We start from the raw sequence: 18,159 nt of genomic DNA, 5'->3' as shown, positions 1-18,159 counted from the left end.
ACCCTTTTTTTACCCCGCTAACGTCATTTTTAAAATCTTGGATGGCTTCTAAAAATAAAATCGACTGTTAAAGTTATTTTCTAGATATTAGTTATTGGTATTAAGGTAGCGGTTTAGCGTTAATATATACAAAATACGGTACAAATATTTCGTGCGGAATAGCGATCATGGCTGTCACATGATGGTGAAGAACGGGAAGCCAGAGTAAATATTACTTATTAACCAAAAAATACCTACATTTTCACCAATTTAACCCGCTATATATCACAAAGGGACTACTCTGGACACGGCCTATAGGCTAATATGCCCCTTAAACCTACTAACACAGCAATAAACGCAAAAGAATAAGCCGGGTTTTCCCTATTGCATATTGATTCCCATCAGTCGCAAGATGGCAAGTCAGGTGACAGCACTCGTAGCTCTCTTCTCTCTGTTTTTCTCAGGTTTGTGGCTCTCCTACCATCACCATACATTTGTTACACCATTATGGGAGTATGGATGACATGTGTGATGACTGCTATGGCAGTGAGTCACCTGAAATCCTTCGAAATTAATCATTTCCACTGACGTATCTTTGAATTATTTTTGAGTGTAAAATGCTAAGGAACTTTATTTATGTGCAAATACATATAAATACACTTATATAAACAATTATACACACTAACATATATATAAATTACCTAAGATAACCCTCCCCCCCCCCAAATATTTCCATTGTGGTCCTTATTTACGTACAGGTCCTTATTTAAGCTATTTTATGTTATTTCAACTATATTATTTTGAAATCAGTTGTGGTATGTATTAATAATTTATGTGGGTAAATATTCAAAGCTTTTACTGGGTAATTTGGGCTTTTATTCAACTCATAATAAGAGGACTGGGGTAGGCCTACAGGCCCAGGCTAGGTAGGTCTAACTCACACCCGCCCAGTAAGTTTATTTAGGTACAGGTACATAAGGTCAATTATCGTACCTGGTAACACGTAAATTATCTTGGATAACCCAGAGAAAGTCCGGGACTTATTTCCATTTGGGTTCTTGATTTGCATGAGGTTCTCTTGATTTACATTGGGGTCCTTGATTTACATTGGGGATCCTTAATTTACATTGGGGATCCTTGATTTACATTGGGGATCCTTGATTTACATTGGGGTCCTTGATTTACATTGGGGATCCTTGATTTACATTGGGGATCCTTGATTTACATTGGGGATCCTTGATTTACATTGGGGATCCTTGATTTATATTGGGGATCCTTGAATTACATTGGGGGTCCTTGATTTACATTGGGGTCCTTGATTTACATTGGGGTCCTTGATTTACATTGGGGTCCCTCATTTACATTGGGGTTCTTGATTTACATTGGGGTCCATCATTTACATTGGGGATCTTGATTTACATCGGATTCCTGGTTTTCACCGGATCCCTAGTTTTCATCGGAACCCTGGTTTTCATCAGATCCCTGGTTTTCACCGGATCTCTGGTTTTCATCGGATCCCTGGTTTTCATCAGATCCCTGGTTTTCATCGGATCCCTGGTTTTCTTCAGATCCCTGGTTTCCATTGGGGTCCCTCATTTACATTGGGGTTCTTGATTTACATTGGGGTCCTTCATTTACATTAAGGATCTTGATTTACATCGGATCCCTGGTTTTCACCGGATCCCTAGTTTTCATCGGATCCCTGGTTTTCATCAGATCCCTAGTTTTCATCGGATCCCTGGTTTTCATCAGATCCCTGGTTTTCATCGGATCCCTGGTTTTCATCAGATCCCTGGTTTTCATCGGATCCCTGGTTTTCATCGGATCCCTGGTTTTCATCGGATCCCTGGTTTTCACCGGATCCCTAGTTTTCATCGGAACCCTGGTTTTCATCAGATCCCTGGTTTTCATCGGATCCCTGATTTCCATCAGATCCCTGATTTCCATTGGGGTTCTTGATTTCCACTGGGATCCTTGTTTAAATAATATCACAGGGACCCCAATGAAAATAATTCATTTTGACTTTTGGGGTTATCGTGTGTAATTTATATTATGTATGAAAATTGTTCTTATGTGTACCTGTGCCTAAATATACTTACTTATGTACTTGTCTAGCCTGTTTTTAAAGCCACACAAATTTTGTGTCAACGATGCCAGTCGAGAATTTATTCCACTCTTCGACAACTCTTTCCAAACCATTGCTTTCCTATGTCCTCTCTAAATCTGGACGTCAGCAGACGGAGGGTCAAGCCTCCACCATGTCTTGTGCTGAATGACCCACATGGATTTAGCACTTAAGAATTAAACAATACAGACTGAACCTGTGGCTCGGTTGACACGGTGTTCGCAGTTCAATCCCTGGCATGGGTGGAGACGTTGGGTGTGTTTCCTTACACCTGCAGTCCCTGTTCACCTAGCAACTAAGTAAGTACCTGGGTGTTAGTCGCATCCTGGGGAGACAAAACTAAAAAAGGATGTACGTGACTGGTATACTGTACAGTACCAACAGGATGAAAATTAGACACATGTACAACATCTGGGTATCTTTATTGTAGATATTTCGCCAACCATTAGCAAAACGTCTTCTATAAAGATTCCCAGATGCTGCACACGTCTAATTTTCATTGAGATTAAAGAACCCTAGTGGAAATAAGACACAGTTCCCAATGACACACTGACTTTCTTGGGTTATCCTGGTAGCTAACCCTCCAGGTTAAAATTCTGAACAAATCAAATCTTGTTGCAAATCCTGCCTTGGTTAGATATTTTTGCACATTATTTATATACGTACTCTTTATGTATTCCTGTCTTCCATTTATACACCTCAGTCTGTCCTCATAGGAAAGATTTCCAGTACATAAAATCAACTTCGTCATCCTTCAGTGTATTTTTCAGCACATTTATATCCATTCTGAAATACAGTGACCAGAACTGCCAGCATAATATAAATGAGGCCTAACCAACAATATAAAATAATCCGAGGACTCCTTTTACTTATACTTTGTTATGTGAAGCCAAGAATTCTATTAGCTTTATAATGAACACTGATGTACTGTAGTATGTATGTATATAAATTATTTAATTTATTATTTACACGTATTTTAAAACATTTTTGGGTGACATACTCTACGATTATTTCCTGTATATAGCTACTGTATTTATCATTTAATATAAATTTGCAAAATTTTTGAATTTTGGTTTCCCAAAAAACTTCATAGTACTGTACGTTTTTTTTATATCCAGTGACTATTGAGCATTGAAAATTTTGATGCATTGATTTTTAACTTTTAATGACTAGTGTTATCTTATATTCATAGTTTACTGTGGAGAAATAAATGTTGCATTCTCGCCACCGACTGTGAGATTTGGATCAGCAAGCGTCTTGAGGGCCACGGATCTTGATGACGTTTTGGCTGCCGCTCTTGGGTACACTCCTGCCAAGGTACGTGTAAATAAGTTTATTTAGGCACAGGTACACATAAGTACAATTATCATACTTAGTGTCAGTTAGGATATGTGCAACTGTGATGTCATCAGACTTCTGCCAAGATAGTGATTGAATGAATAGCAGTGAAAGAGTCCTCTTTTTTGGGTCACCCTGCCTTGGTAGAGGAAAAATTTTCTTCCTTTATAAACCATGAGTGTCATAAGAGGCGACTAAAATGCCAGGAGCAAGGGGCTAGTAACCCCTCCTGTATAAATTGCTAAATTTAAAAAAAAATGCTTTTGTTTTTCCTCTTAGGGATACGGCCAGTTTGTTGAAAAAAATATATAATCACACCGCTGCCTTACGTCATTAACCCGTAAACGGTCCAAGCAGATCTACGTTCACATGTGTAGTGCTACAAAAGTAGATCTACGTTTTTTTACATATTTTCAAATATAACAAAAAAGTAGATCAGTTTTTTTTTACACATTTTCAAATGTAAAAAAAACAAAAAGAAGATCTATTTTTTTTACATACTTTCAAATGTTGAAAAAACGTATATATACGTTTGGACCGTTTACGGGTTAATTGGTTCCAAGAACCCCTAAGTAACCCGGTTTTTTTATGTAAACCGGATTAGCCTTAAAAATGCCTTAAATTGATGACGACACCATGAAACTAGCGTAAATAACCTTAAAGAATACTAAAAACACATTTTAGTCATATTTCATAATGAATAATGAACAATTAAAAGAAAATTATGATGTACATAACATTGCCAAGTGACGTAAAATCAGGCATAATGACATTCGCTGAACTGAAATTTACTCTAGAAAAGTGGCATAAAGGTGAATTTGACGTAGGCTGAAATGACATAAAGCGGGGTATGACTGTATAATTATGTATGTATGTACATAAATTATATGCAACCTATACGGAGTGCACTGTTCAGTTGTTGAATAGATTGTACTTTTTTTTATTAGACCTCTGTATTAAATATGCTGATATTATAGTTTTCAAATTGTAAAAGCTCACCGAATAGCCTTTTATTGTCTACATATTGATAAACATTTTGGTTAGGTATATTTCATTAAATTCATAGCTAATTTTTGAAGTAGTATAATGAATATTTTACCAGGAACAATAACACTAAGGCTAGTGTTTAAATATTCACTCTTTCACAGTAATAAAATCTAGTTCTTTAAAGTCTCATTATTCATGCTATTCTCTCAGCTACTGGGCTAATTTGATGTTAAACCAGAACAACAGGAAGGAAAGAAGCTGCATTTGTTTTTGTTTTTTTCGTGATTTTATGTGAGAAACCTAAGTCTGTCTGTTTTTTTTCTGCAGTCCTCTTCATGGAAAGGCTTAACCATCACATCACCATTTTCTCCACCAACTGCTGCAGTGGTGGTAGAGGTACACAGTGGTGGTGCAAGCATCAGGCAGGCAGGCTCTTCATATGGACTGAAAGAAGATACATCCATTGATGAGGTCTTCCGTAGACTCAAGAGCATCTACGGCTCCAAAGCCCAGAGACATACGCTTTTCAAACGTCTTACTGTTATTGACAAGTGAGTTAGGGGTTGAATATTTAGCAGTGCGTTGTACAAAATTCAAGATGCACAGTACAGAAACTTCAGATTGACTATATTATCGGATAAACTATTTTTTTTACATACATTTACCGCAGCGAGAATAATTATGATGGCATCCAACAGTTCTGATGATGAACGTGTTAGCCGCTCTCTTCCTGCCACCAAAGTATTGAATGCTACCCAGGAACCAGATGGAACTTTCCTTCGTGAGATGGCTGCTCTCTATATTACAGCACAAACTGTAAGTAAATTACAAAAGTGTATCACTTGCTTCTAAAGCTTTAGGGATCAGATTGAGTATTAAGGGTGAAAAAAAGCTATATTGCAGTTATAATGTTGTTAAGACACATGTGCAACAGTTAGATATTTATTATTTTATTAACACACTGGCCGATTCCCACCAAGGCAGGGTGGCCCGAAAAAGAAAAACTTTCACCATCATTCACTCCATCACTGTCTTGCCAGAAGGGTGCTTTACACTACAGTTTTTAAACTGCAACATTAACACCCCTCCTTCAGAGTGCAGGCACTGTACTTCCCATCTCCAGGACTCAAGTCCGGCCTGCCGGTTTCCCTGAACCCCTTCATAAATGTTACTTTGCTCACACTCCAACAGCACGTCAAGTATTAAAAACCATTTGTCTCCATTCACTCCTATCAAACATGCTCATGCATGCCCACTGGAAGTCCAAGCCCCTCGCACACAAAACCTTTGCCCCCTCCCTCCAACCTTTCTTAGGCTGACCCCTACCCTGCCTTCCTTCCGCTACAGACTGATACACTCTTGAAGTCATTCTGTTTCGCTCCATTCTCTCTACATGTCCGAACCACCTCAACAACCCTTCCTCAGCCCTCTGGACAACAGTTTTGGCAATCCTGCACCTCCTCCTAACTTCCAAACTACGAATTCTCTGCATTATATTCACACCACACATTGCCCTCAGACATGACATCACTGCATCTAGCCTTCTCCTCACTGCAACATTCATCACCCATGCTTCACACCCATATAAGAGCTTTGGTAAAACTATACTTTCATACATTCCCCTCTTTGCCTCCAAGGACAAAATTCTTTGTCTCCACAGACTCCTAAGTGCACCGCTCACCCTTTTCCCCTCATCAATTCTGATTCACCTCATCTTTCATAGACCCATCCGCTGACACGTCCACTCCCAAATATCTGAATACATTCACCTCCTCCATACTCTCTCCCTCCAATCTGATATCTAATCTTTCATCACCTAATCTTTTTGTTATCCTCATAACCTTACTCTTTCCTATATTCACTTTTAATTTTCTTCTTTTACATACCCTACCAAATTCATCCACCAACCTCTTCAGAATCTCCCAAGAGCACAGTGTCATCAGCAAAGAGCAACTGTGACAACTCCCACTTTATGTGTGATTCTTTATCTTTTAATTCCATGCCTCTTGCCAAGACCCTCGCATTTACTTCTCTTACAACCCCATCTATAAATATATTGAACAACCACGGTGACATCACACATCCTTGTCTAAGGCCTACTTTTACTGGGAAATAATCTCCCTCTTTCCTACATACTCTAACTTGAGCCTCATTATCCTCGTAAAAACTCTTCACTGCTTTCAGTAACCTACCTCCCATACCATACACCTGCAACATCTGCCACATTGCCCTCCTATCCACCCTGTCATATGCCTTTTCCAAATCCATAAATGCCACAAAAACCTCTTTAGCCTTTTCTAAATACTGTTCACTTGTATATTTACTGTAAAATATTTTGCCTACATGGGAGGCTTCTTCAGTCGAATACATATGAAGCAGGAGAATCAGTAGAGATGTAAGGACGCTGTAATCAGTCCATTTCCCTCTGCTGGTTCTGCTGCCTCTGTCTTCAACTGAAGAAACATACTGTGTAGGCGAAACGTTTCGGAATAAAGATACCTAACTGTTGTTCGTGTCTTATCAACTTGGTCAGTATTGTATACCATTATCATAATTATAATGTTAGGTTTACGTGTCTGTAATTGGAATATACCCCTCAGGCTGAAGAAATAACCACCGCACCACATGGAGGTCAGGATGTGATTTTCCTGGAAGTGAACACACTAGCACAACTAGTGAAGACTTATGGACTTGGATCTCCTCGGGTATGCAAATTGAATTTTGGTTTACACATTATACTATTTCTTCTTTGTAATATTAAAAGCATATTTTATTTTATTGCCATATTGCCATCAGCTAACTTTATTGTTAGTTTAGAAATTACTTTTAAATTTCATGCTATCATCCAATTTCTTACATGTATAGAAAGTTTATATTTCCCTTGGATAAAGAGTTGGAAAGAGGGGGTAAAGGAGGTTTTGTGGGTGAGGGGCTTGGACTTCCAGCAAGCGTGCATGAGCGTGTTAGATAGGAGTGAATGGAGACGAATGATACTTGGGACCTGACGATCTGTTGGAGTGTGAGCAGGGTAATATTTAGTGAAGGGATTCAGGGAAACCGGTTATTTTCATATAGTCGGACTTGAGTCCTGGAAATGGGAAGTACAATGCCTGCACTTTAAAGGAGGGGTTTGGGATATTGGCAGTTTGGAGGGATATGTTGTGTATCTCTATACGTATATGCTTCTAAACTGTTATATTCTGAGCACCTCTGCAAAAGCAGTGATAATGTGTGAGTGTGGTGAAAGTGTTGAATGATGATGAAAGTATTTTCTTTTTGGGGATTTTCTTTCTTTTTTGTGGGTCACCCTGCCTCGGTGGGAGACGACCGAATTTTTTAAAAAAAAAAAAAAAAAAAAAAAAGAGGAATAAGAATTGTTATAAGTAAGGAGGAAAGAGGAGTGACTGGTGGAATGATAAAGTAAAGGGTGTGATAAAAGAGAAAAAGGTAGCTTACGAGAGGTTTTTACAAAGCAGAAGTGTTATAAGAAGAGCAGAGTATATGGAGAGTAAAAGAAAGGTGAAGAGAGTGGTGAGAGAGTGCAAAAGGAGAGCAGATGATAGAGTGGGAGAGGCACTGTCAAGAAATTTTAATGAAAATAAGAAAAATTTTTGGAGTGAGTTAAACAAGTTAAGAAAGCCTAGGGAAAGTATGGATTTGTCAGTTAAAAACAGAGTAGGGGAATTAGTAGATGGGGAAAGGGAGGTATTAGGTAGATGGCGAGAATATTTTGAGGAACTTTTAAATGTTGAGGAAGAAAGGGAGGCGGTAATTTCATGCACTGGTCAGGGAGGTATACTATCTTTTAGGAGTGAAGAAGAGCAGAATGTAAGTGTGATGGAGGTACATGAGGCATTACGTAGAATGAAAGGGGGTAAAGCAGCTGGAACTGATGGGATCATGACAGAAATGTTAAAAGCAGGGAGGGATATAGTGTTGGAGTGGTTGGTACTTTTGTTTAATAAATGTATGAAAGAGGGGAAGGTACCTAGGGATTGGCGGAGAGCATGTATAGTCCCTTTATATAAAGGGAAAGGGGACAAAAGAGATTGTAAAAATTATAGAGGAATAAGTTTACTGAGTATACCAGGAAAAGTATACGGTAGCGTTATAATTGAAAGAATTAGAGGTAAGACAGAATGTAGGATTGCGGATGAGCAGGGAGGCTTCAGAGTGGGTAGGGGATGTGTAGATCAAGTGTTTACATTGAAGCATATATGTGAACAGTATTTATATAAAGGTAGGGAAGTTTTTATTGCATTTATGGATTTAGAAAAGGCATATGATAGAGTGGATAGAGGAGCAATGTGGCAGATGTTGCAAGTATATGGAATAGGTGGTAAGTTACTAAATGCTGTAAAGAGTTTTTATGAGGATAGTGAGGCTCAGATTAGGGTGTGTAGAAGAGAGGGAGAATACTTCCCGGTAAAAGTAGGTCTTAGAAAGGGATGTGTAACGTCACCATGGTTGTTTAATATATTTATAGATGGAGTTGTAAAAGAAGTAAATGCTAGGGTGTTCGGGAGAGGGGTGGGGTTAAATTATGGGGAATCAAATTCAAAATGGGAATTGACACAGTTACTTTTTGCTGATGATACTGTGCTTATGGGAGATTCTAAAGAAAAATTGCAAAGGTTAGTGGATGAGTTTGAGAATGTGTGTAAAGGTAGAAAGTTGAAAGTGAACATAGAAAAGAGTAAGGTGATGAGGGTATCAAATGATTTAGATAAAGAAAAATTGGATATCAAATTGGGGAGGAGGAGTATGGAAGAAGTGAATGTTTTCAGATACTTGGGAGTTGACGTGTCGGCGGATGGATTTATGAAGGATGAGGTTAATCATAGAATTGATGAGGGAAAAATGGTGAGTGGTGCGTTGAGGTATATGTGGAGTCAAAAAACGTTATCTATGGAGGCAAAGAAGGGAATGTATGAAAGTATAGTAGTACCAACACTCTTATATGGATGTGAAGCTTGGGTGGTAAATGCAGCAGCGAGGAGACGGTTGGAGACAGTGGAGATGTCCTGTCTAAGGGCAATGTGTGGTGTAAATATTATGCAGAAAATTCGGAGTGTGGAAATTAGGAGAAGGTGTGGAGTTAATAAAAGCATTAGTCAGAGGGCAGAAGAGGGGTTGGTGAGGTGGTTTGGTCATTTAGAGAGAATGGATCAAAGTAGAATGACATGGAAAGCATATAAATCTATAGGGGAAGGAAGGAGGGCTAGGGGTCGTCCTCGAAAGGGTTGGAAAGAGGGGGTAAAGGAGGTTTTGTGGGCGAGGGGCTTGGACTTCCAGCAAGCGTGCATGAGCGTGTTAGATAGGAGTGAATGGAGACGAATGATACTTGGGACCTGATGATCTGTTGGAGTGTGAGCAGGGTAATATTTAGTGAAGAGATTCAGGGAAACCGGTTATTTTCACATAGTCAGACTTGAGTCCTGGAAATGGGAAGTACAATGCCTGCACTTTAAAGGAGGGGTTTGGGATATTGGCAGTTTGGAGGGATATGTTGTGTATCTTTATACATATATGCTTCTAAACTGTTGTATTCTGAGCACCTCTGCAAAAACAGTGATAATGTGTGAGTGTGGTGAAAGTGTTGAATGATGATGAAAGTATTTTCTTTTTGGGGATTTTCTTTCTTTTTTGGGTCACCCTGCCTCGGTGGGAGACGGCCGACTTGTTGAAAAAAAAAAAAAAAATAAGTAAGTACAGTGGACCCTCGACATTCGATACTAATTCGTTCCTGAGGGCTATCGAATGTCGAAAATATCGAAAGTCGAATTAATTTTCCCCATAAGAAATAATGGAAATCAAATTAATCCATGCAAGACACCCAATAGTACGAAAAAAAAATTTTACTACATGAAATATTAAGTTTAATGCAATAAAATATTTACAATAACAGCAATAACAATACATTAATAACAATAGAATAATTGACACTTACCTTTAATGAAGATCTGGTGATGACTGATGGGATGGGAGGAGGGGAGAGTGTCAAGGTTGTTACTGTTTAGAAGGGGAATCCCCTTCCATTAGGACTTGAGGTAGCAAGTCCTTTTCCGGGGTTACTTCCCTTCTTCTTTTAATGCCACTAGGACCAGCTTGAGAGTCACTGGACTTCTGTCGCACAACATATCTGTCCATAGAGGCCTGTACCTCTCACTTCTTTATGACTTTCCTAAAGTGGTTCATAACATTGTCAGTGTACAGGTTGCCAACACGGCTTGCAGTAGCTGTGTCAGGGTGATTTTCATCAAAAAAGGTTTGCACTTCAAGCCACTTTGCACACATTTCCTTAATCTTTGAAGTAGGCAACTTCTTCAATTTCTCTCTCCCCTCCTCTGAAGCAGTTTCCTCAGGTCTGGCCTCTTGCTGTTGAAGATGATCTAGCAGCTCATCAGTAGTTAGTTCGTCATTGTCCTCCTCCACCAACTCTTCCACTTCCTCCCCACTAACCTCCAACCCCAAGGACTTCCCCAATGCCACAATGGATTCCTCAACTGGCATAGGATTCTCAGGGTTAGCCGTGGTTAGACGTGGACACTTCTCTTATGAATCGCATCGAATGTTGGGTTTTCCATCAAATATCGAGGCGAAATTTTTGCGTTAAAATGCATCGAATGTCGGATTTATTGAATGTCGATGCCATCGAATGTCGGGGGTCCACTGTATTAGAATAAGTGAAGAGATGTTTGGGATGATATCCTGGGAGCTGGTGGGATAGTGTTGGATTTATAGGTCCATTTGTTTCCTGTTATGTATGACATGAGAGAAGTCTGCTATGGATAAGCAGAAAGCATGTGGAGTTCAATTTGTGTAAGGAATAATGAAACAAAAGCTAAAAATTATATAGGAATGAAGACTTTGTTTATTCTCATTAAAATGTATGGCAAAATGGTTACTAAAAGTGATGCAAAATCGTGAAAGGGGTAGAAAAGTAAAGTTCTGAATGGCAAAAATGAAGTGTAGATTGTATTTACACTGAGGCACACCAGCATAGGAAAAGAGGTGACTTGTTACATTCATTAATTTAAAACTATAATTTGTCAAGCTGGATAGGGAAATGATGAGGCAGGTATTGGGAATATACTATATAACCTGTGAGTTGTTGAAAACTGCAGTGCATTTGTATATTATGCACAAGACAAGACATTCACTAGATTTGACAAATAATTTCTGAAATCCATTCTTCTCTGTGGTATGAGGGCATGGATACTTTTTTTGTGTGTGTGTGTGTGTGTGGCCTAGATATGTGATAAATATGTAATGTGCACATGCCACCACTTCCCTTTACATGTGAAATTAAACTGTAAATTTTGTGTTTTCTGATGCAAAAAAAATCTCTGCATAATATGGCAGGAAATGGCAGAAATCGTTCACCAAATCCAGTCATTCCTGGAGTGGAACCACAGTCGATGGCCTCCACTCCAAACCAACAGATACAGATACTAATGCCGGAAAAAAAATCCCCCCCCAGTACCAACAATACCACCAGTCCGATGACTTTCTTCTTTGCAAATATACAGGGTCTAAAGCCAGCAACAAACAACAAAATACCTATCATCAGTGGACTGTTTGCAGAGGCAAACGCAGTGTTCGCAGCTTTCACTGAGACCCACATAAAGGATCACTTGGACAACGAAATATGGATCCCAGGTTACAACCTATACAAATGTGACAGAGTGAACAGGCAAAAGGGGGGGGGGGGGGTTGGCCTGTACATTGCAGAGTCACTTGTTTGCACAGAACTGCTTAATGCCTCAAATGATGTAGTGGAAGTTTTAGCAGTAAAGGTCGAGAACCAAAACCTAGTCATTGTGGTAGTCTACAGGCCTCCGGATGCAACATCCCAGCAATTCCAGGAACAGCTGTTAAAAATTGACCACTGTCTGGAAAATCTGCCAGCTCCTGCACCCAACATCTTGCTCCTGGGGGATTTCAACTTAAGGCACCTAAAATGGAGGAATATAGCAAATAATATTGTTGCAGTAATAACACCAGGAGGCAGCTCTGATGAAAACTCACACTCACACGAGCTTTTAAATCTCTGCACAAAATTCAATTTAAACCAGCAAATAATAGAGCCTACTAGACTGGAGAATACACTAGACCTCATCTTCACTAACAATGATGATCTGATACGAAATGTCACCATATCAAAAACAATATACTCAGATCACAACATAATTGAGGTTCAGACATGTATGCGCGGAGCCCCAGACCGACATAATGAGATTAGTCACGAGGGAGCATTCACCAAATTCAACTTCAATAACAAAAACATAAAGTGGGACCAAGTAAACCAAGTCTTAACCGATATAAGCTGGGAAGATATACTAAGCAACACAGACCCCAACTTATGCCTAGAACAGATTAACTCGGTGGCACTCGATGTATGCACAAGGCTTATTCCTCTAAGAAAAAGGAGGAGTAGATGTAAAATAGAGACAGGCGCTCCCTTTACAGGCGATGGAAAAGAATAACAGAACGGCTAAAAGAGGTCAATATATCTGAAATGCGTAGGGAGACACTGGTCAGAGAAATAGCAAGCATCGAACTTAAGCTAAAGGAATCTTATAGGAGTCAGGAATCGCGGGAAGAACTAAAAGCTATAAATGAAATCGAAAGAAACCCAAAGTATTTCTTCTCCTATGCCAAATCAAAGTCAAGAACAACGTCCAGTATTGGGCCCCTACTTAAACAAGATGGGTCCTACACAGATGACAGCAAGGAAGTGAGTGAGCTACTCAAGTCCCAATATGACTCAGTTTTTAGCAAGCCGCTAACCAGACTGAGAGTCGAAGATCAAAATGAATTTTTTATGAGAGAGTCACAGAATTTGGTTAACACAAGCCTATCTGATGTTATCCTGACGCCGAATGACTTCGAACAGGCGATAAATGACATGCCCATGCACTCTGCCCCAGGGCCAGACTCATGGATCTCCGTGTTCATCAAGAACTGCAAGAAGCCCCTATCACGAGCTTTTACCATCCTATGGAGAGGGGGCATGGACACGGGGGTCGTCCCACAGTTACTAAAAACAACAGACATAGCCCCACTCCACAAAGGGGGCAGTAAAGCAATAGCAAAGAACTACAGACCGATAGCGCTAACATCCCATATCATAAAAATCTTTGAAAGGGTCCTAAGAAGCAAGATCACCACCCATCTAGAAACCCATAAATTACACAACCCAGGGCAACATGGGTTTAGAACAGGTCGCTCCTGTCTGTCTCAACTATTGGATCACTACGACAAGGTCCTAGATGCACTAGAAGACAAAAAGAATGCAGATGTAATATATACAGACTTTGCAAAAGCCTTCGACAAGTGTGACCATGGCATAATAGTGCACAAAATGCGTGCTAAAGGAATAACAGGAAAAGTCGGTGGATGGATCTATAATTTCCTCACTAACAGAACACAGAGTAGTAGTAGTCAACAGAGTAAAGTCCGAGGCAGCTACGGTGAAAAGCTCTGTTCCACAAGGCACAGTACTCGCTCCCATCTTGTTCCTCATCCTCATATCTGACATAGACAAGGATGTCAGCCACAGCACCGTGTCTTCCTTTGCAGATGACACCTGAATCTGCATGACAGTGTCTTCCATTGCAGACACTGCAAGGCTCCAGGTGGACATCAACCAAATCTTTCAGTGGGCTGCAGAAAACAATATGAAGTTCAACGATGAGAAATTTCAATTACTCAGATATGGTAAACACGAGGAAATTAAATCTTCATCAGAGTACAAAACAAATTCTGGCCACAAAATAGAGCGAAACACCAACGTCAAAGACCTGGGAGTGATCATGTCGGAGGATCTCACCTTCAAGAACCATAACATTATATCAATCGCATCTGCTAGAAAAATGACAGGATGGGTAATGAGAACCTTCAAAACTAGGAATGCCAAGCCCATGATGACACTCTTCAGGACACTTGTTTTGTCTAGGCTGGAATATTGCTGCACACTAACAGCACCTTTCAAGGCAGGTGAAATTGCTGACCTAGAAAATGTACAGAGAACCTTCACGGCGTGCATAACGGAGATAAAACACCTAAATTACTGGGAGCGCTTGAGGTTCCTGAACCTGTATTCCCTGGAACGCAGGCGGGAGAGATACATGATTATATACACCTGGAAAATCCTAGAGGGACTAGTACCGAACTTGCACACGAAAATCACTCGCTACGAAAGCAAAAGACTTGGCAGACGATGCAACATCCCCCCAATGAAAAGCAGGGGTGTCACTAGCACGTTAAGAGACCATACAATAAGTGTCAGGGGCCCGAGACTGTTCAACTGCCTCCCAGCATACATAAGGGGGATTACCAACAGACCCCTGGCAGTCTTCAAGCTGGCACTGGACAAGCACCTAAAGTCGGTTCCTGACCAGCCGGGCTGTGGCTCGTACGTTGGTTTGCGTGCAGCCAGCAGTAACAGCCTGGTTGATCAGGCTCTGATCCACAAGGAGGCCTGGTCACAGACCGGGCCGCGGGGGCGTTGACCCCCGGAACTCTCTCCAGGTAAACTCCAGGTAAACCTCATTATCAAACTAGGTCTCTCACACTTCTCCTTGGATTATGCTTTCATACCACTACACTGTCTTTCAATTTTGCACCTATAACTGCCATTGTGTAAGCTCACTTTATCAAAGTTTTACTAGATTGTATCAGAAGCTTAAGTCAAGTTCATGTTTTGGAGCAAAGATACCTATTTTCACGACTTAATATCTTACTCATAGTACATGCTGAATTCCATTACTTCTTCACATTTTCTCTCCCACTGGTTATTCCCACTTATGTATATCATCAGTAATTTTTATAATAATTAACATTGGTGTTAATTATCTTTTAAAATTGCAGGTAACTGAAGCCGTTGACATTCTGCGGGATGAGCTGTCAAAAGTAACTGACCTAATGCGACACATCTATAATGATCGAGTGCTGGTTGTCACGGTCACAGTTGACCAGCAAGAAAAACTTTCTCGCAACACGCGTTCTATCCTTCAGGCTCCTAGTGTATGTAGCTTTTTTTTTATTTTTATTAATTGACTGATCAAGTTTTCTTTATGTTGCAGGTATACAAGGTTTACCCTCTTCTGCCACTTTTTCCAGGGGACCATCTTGATAGAGGAGGGTCTTGCCTATTCTTGAGAGTCACAATTACATTAGCAGATTTAACCATGGATTGGTTTTTCTAAATTGGACTGATTTCATAGTTTTTGCACCAGAGAGTACTACATGCTTTATTATTGATCCTGTGAAGTAGGATTGGATGATATGGCTCAAGAACTATTATTTATGCCAATAAGGGGCACGATAGCATTTAGAATGTGCTTTGCTATGTGTCGTTTTTATCATTTTCTCTTCTTTCCAGGCACAAAACCTGAATCTTGCTACAAATTACTCATCTGACTACCCAGCTATCTTCAACATTATTCTGTGGCTGAGTATTATCCTTGCTATCTCCATCCTCGCCACATCTGTAGCAATGGCAACCATGGATCCAGGACGTGACTCCATTATCTACCGTATGACAAATCCTCGCATGAAAAAGGACAACTGAGCAGCTAACATCTGTCATAGTAAATGATGCTGGTTGAGCACACGTTTACAAGGCCATTTTATTACACGCTTGTTTTGGAAACAAAATATATGTAACTTTAAAGTAGTTTAACTTTGGGGTGAAATAATTTGTTTTAATGCAGGCACTAACTTGTATGTAGGCCATCAGTGTAGGATATTTTTTGTTTTTTATCATTGTTTAAATTGTTATAACTTTGTTTTTCATTTACAAAGACTCAAAACTTTGTCATATTCATTATTTAAGTGAATTAGTGTGTTTATTTTTTCCACATTGGGTAAGTTTATATAGCAGTGACACAGTGTACCTCCTCCCAGCTAGTTGATCTGGTATTGCTGCTGACTGATAAGGGAAATATTCAATATCTAGAACAGTACTATAACCAGTCTTCATGGTTATGTGATTATCAATTTGCAGATTAAAGTTAGTTTTGTTACATTATTAAACGAGTGGGCAGGGACTCAAACCGTGGTCTTAGCTTGTAGCAGGCCCAGCGTTGTACCATTGAGCACTGGGCCAGCTACATGCCAAGACCTCAGTTCAAGCTCCTGTCCATTCTTCTGTTTATTCATGGATAGTCATTCATTATGACTGAGTTTATGTGGTGTTTGTCAAAAGTTAAAGGCTCTTTTAAATATTAAAAATTTGAAAAGTTTGTGTCATGTAAAATGTTTTAACAGGCACAAGTCTTAACAATTAATGTTAGTTTCAGTTCTAATTGTTAATATATAACTGTTGTATATAAGAAGAACTGTTTGTCTATTTATTGCATTCCATGGGAACTGTAGATACTCATTGCATAAAAATCTAGGTACATTCTATCTAGTAATTTTTTTGTGTATATTATTTCTTGTATATATTGTGTAAAAGGTGGTATAAAATATTGATGTACAATATACTGATTGTTTTCTTCATTGAAACTCAATATAAGGGCCTGGTAAAGGGTTAAGGAAAAACTACTTCGCAAATCAGTTAAGAGAAAAAGTCACACTAATTTGGGTGAAAGATGTAACCCATTTTAGTGTAGACTATTGGAATTTAACATAGTTGCTCTTGATCCAAAACATTGGACCTGCCCATTCCTTGGATTGAACCTGTATGCCTCCCATTCCCATGCACTGTATAACCCCTACAAGTTAAGCTATCCCTGATAAAAATATTCACCTTTGTGAAATTGAGCGCCAAGACAAAAGGACGAGGAGTCACTATTGACCCTGTTCCCCCTCGTGGGAGGTTCCTTGATGCCAGTGAGGAGCTCTTGATCTAAGGAATTGAACCTGTGCTCTCCTTCCATGGATCGAACCCAAATGCCACTGTTTTTCCCAGGCATCATGTGATACCTATGGATTAATGTTTCCCATGAATGATTTAATAATAATGATCCTGTTTTAACAGTTTCTATTGGTAGTGCTCTGATAATCAAGTTTCTCTAACTGGTGGAAATTAGATAATCTTTGAACATATCATGTGACCCTCTGGTGAGATATTGGGTGGCCAAATGACAGAAACTTTGATGTCAGTAGTAGTAGAGGACTATATCCTTGATGTTCCCTTTAGTGAGGTGCCTTAATGCTGCTGAGGAGCTCTTCTTCCAAGCAATGGGGCAACCTCCTCTACTAAATGTCTCCCATTCCTCAGTGGCTATGTGACCCCAACAGATTTAGTGCTTGTTTGTGAAAAAATGAAATGGTTTCTTGATGCTGATGATGGCTCTTGATCAAAGGAATTAAACTTGTCCTCGCCATCCTCAGATTGAATTAACTATTCCCAGGAGCTGTATAACCTCTGGGTTTAACTCTTTCCTTTAAAAATAATAATAGTGCGGCTCAAGGGTACTTTGTTTCTTCTCATTTTTACACCCCCCTCCCTTTTTTTTCATAGTAACATAACTGTATGACCCTTGTGGGTTTAGCATTTTTTGTTTATAATAATAGACTATGGGGGATTCCTTGATACAAGGTGAGGGATACTGTTTTATTACCTCAAAAAAAAGTTTGACACATTTAAAGAAATGTGCACAGTTACATGACCAAGCATTATGGGGATGTAAGCTATATGATCCTTTTGAGTTTAGCACTCAGTTATGATTATAATATAGGGATGTAATAACATAGATTCATAGTGAAAGTTCAAT

General features: G+C 39.5%; 1 protein-coding gene across 1 annotated transcript; it reads left to right on the top strand.

Moving 5' to 3' along the window:
* Window positions 1-291: 291 nt before the first annotated feature.
* ATP6AP2 (ATPase H(+)-transporting accessory protein 2) lies at window positions 292-16,921 on the top strand. Its single transcript, XM_053795335.2, has 7 exons — window positions 292-443; window positions 3,297-3,421; window positions 4,757-4,980; window positions 5,128-5,245; window positions 7,030-7,134; window positions 15,305-15,460; window positions 15,819-16,921. Exons 1-7 carry the CDS (start codon window positions 392-394, stop codon window positions 16,005-16,007), a joined length of 969 nt encoding a protein of 322 aa, XP_053651310.2. The 5' UTR covers window positions 292-391; the 3' UTR covers window positions 16,008-16,921.
* The last annotated feature ends 1,238 nt before the right edge of the window (window positions 16,922-18,159 follow it).

The sequence above is a fragment of the Cherax quadricarinatus genome, chromosome 78 (genome assembly GCF_038502225.1).
Source record: "Cherax quadricarinatus isolate ZL_2023a chromosome 78, ASM3850222v1, whole genome shotgun sequence".
Lineage (NCBI taxonomy): Eukaryota > Metazoa > Arthropoda > Malacostraca > Decapoda > Parastacidae > Cherax > Cherax quadricarinatus.
This window is presented reverse-complemented; position numbering and strand designations above follow the sequence as displayed.

Bases quoted from the DNA above. Each gene is read 5' to 3' on its own strand.
- ATP6AP2 (XM_053795335.2), top strand. From the start codon at position 392: ATGGCAAGTCAGGTGACAGCACTCGTAGCTCTCTTCTCTCTGTTTTTC. The intron at 5,246-7,029 runs GTAAGTAAATTA...TATACCCCTCAG, and splicing joins TCTATATTACAGCACAAACT to GCTGAAGAAATAACCACCGC. The intron at 15,461-15,818 runs GTATGTAGCTTT...TCTTCTTTCCAG, and splicing joins CTATCCTTCAGGCTCCTAGT to GCACAAAACCTGAATCTTGC.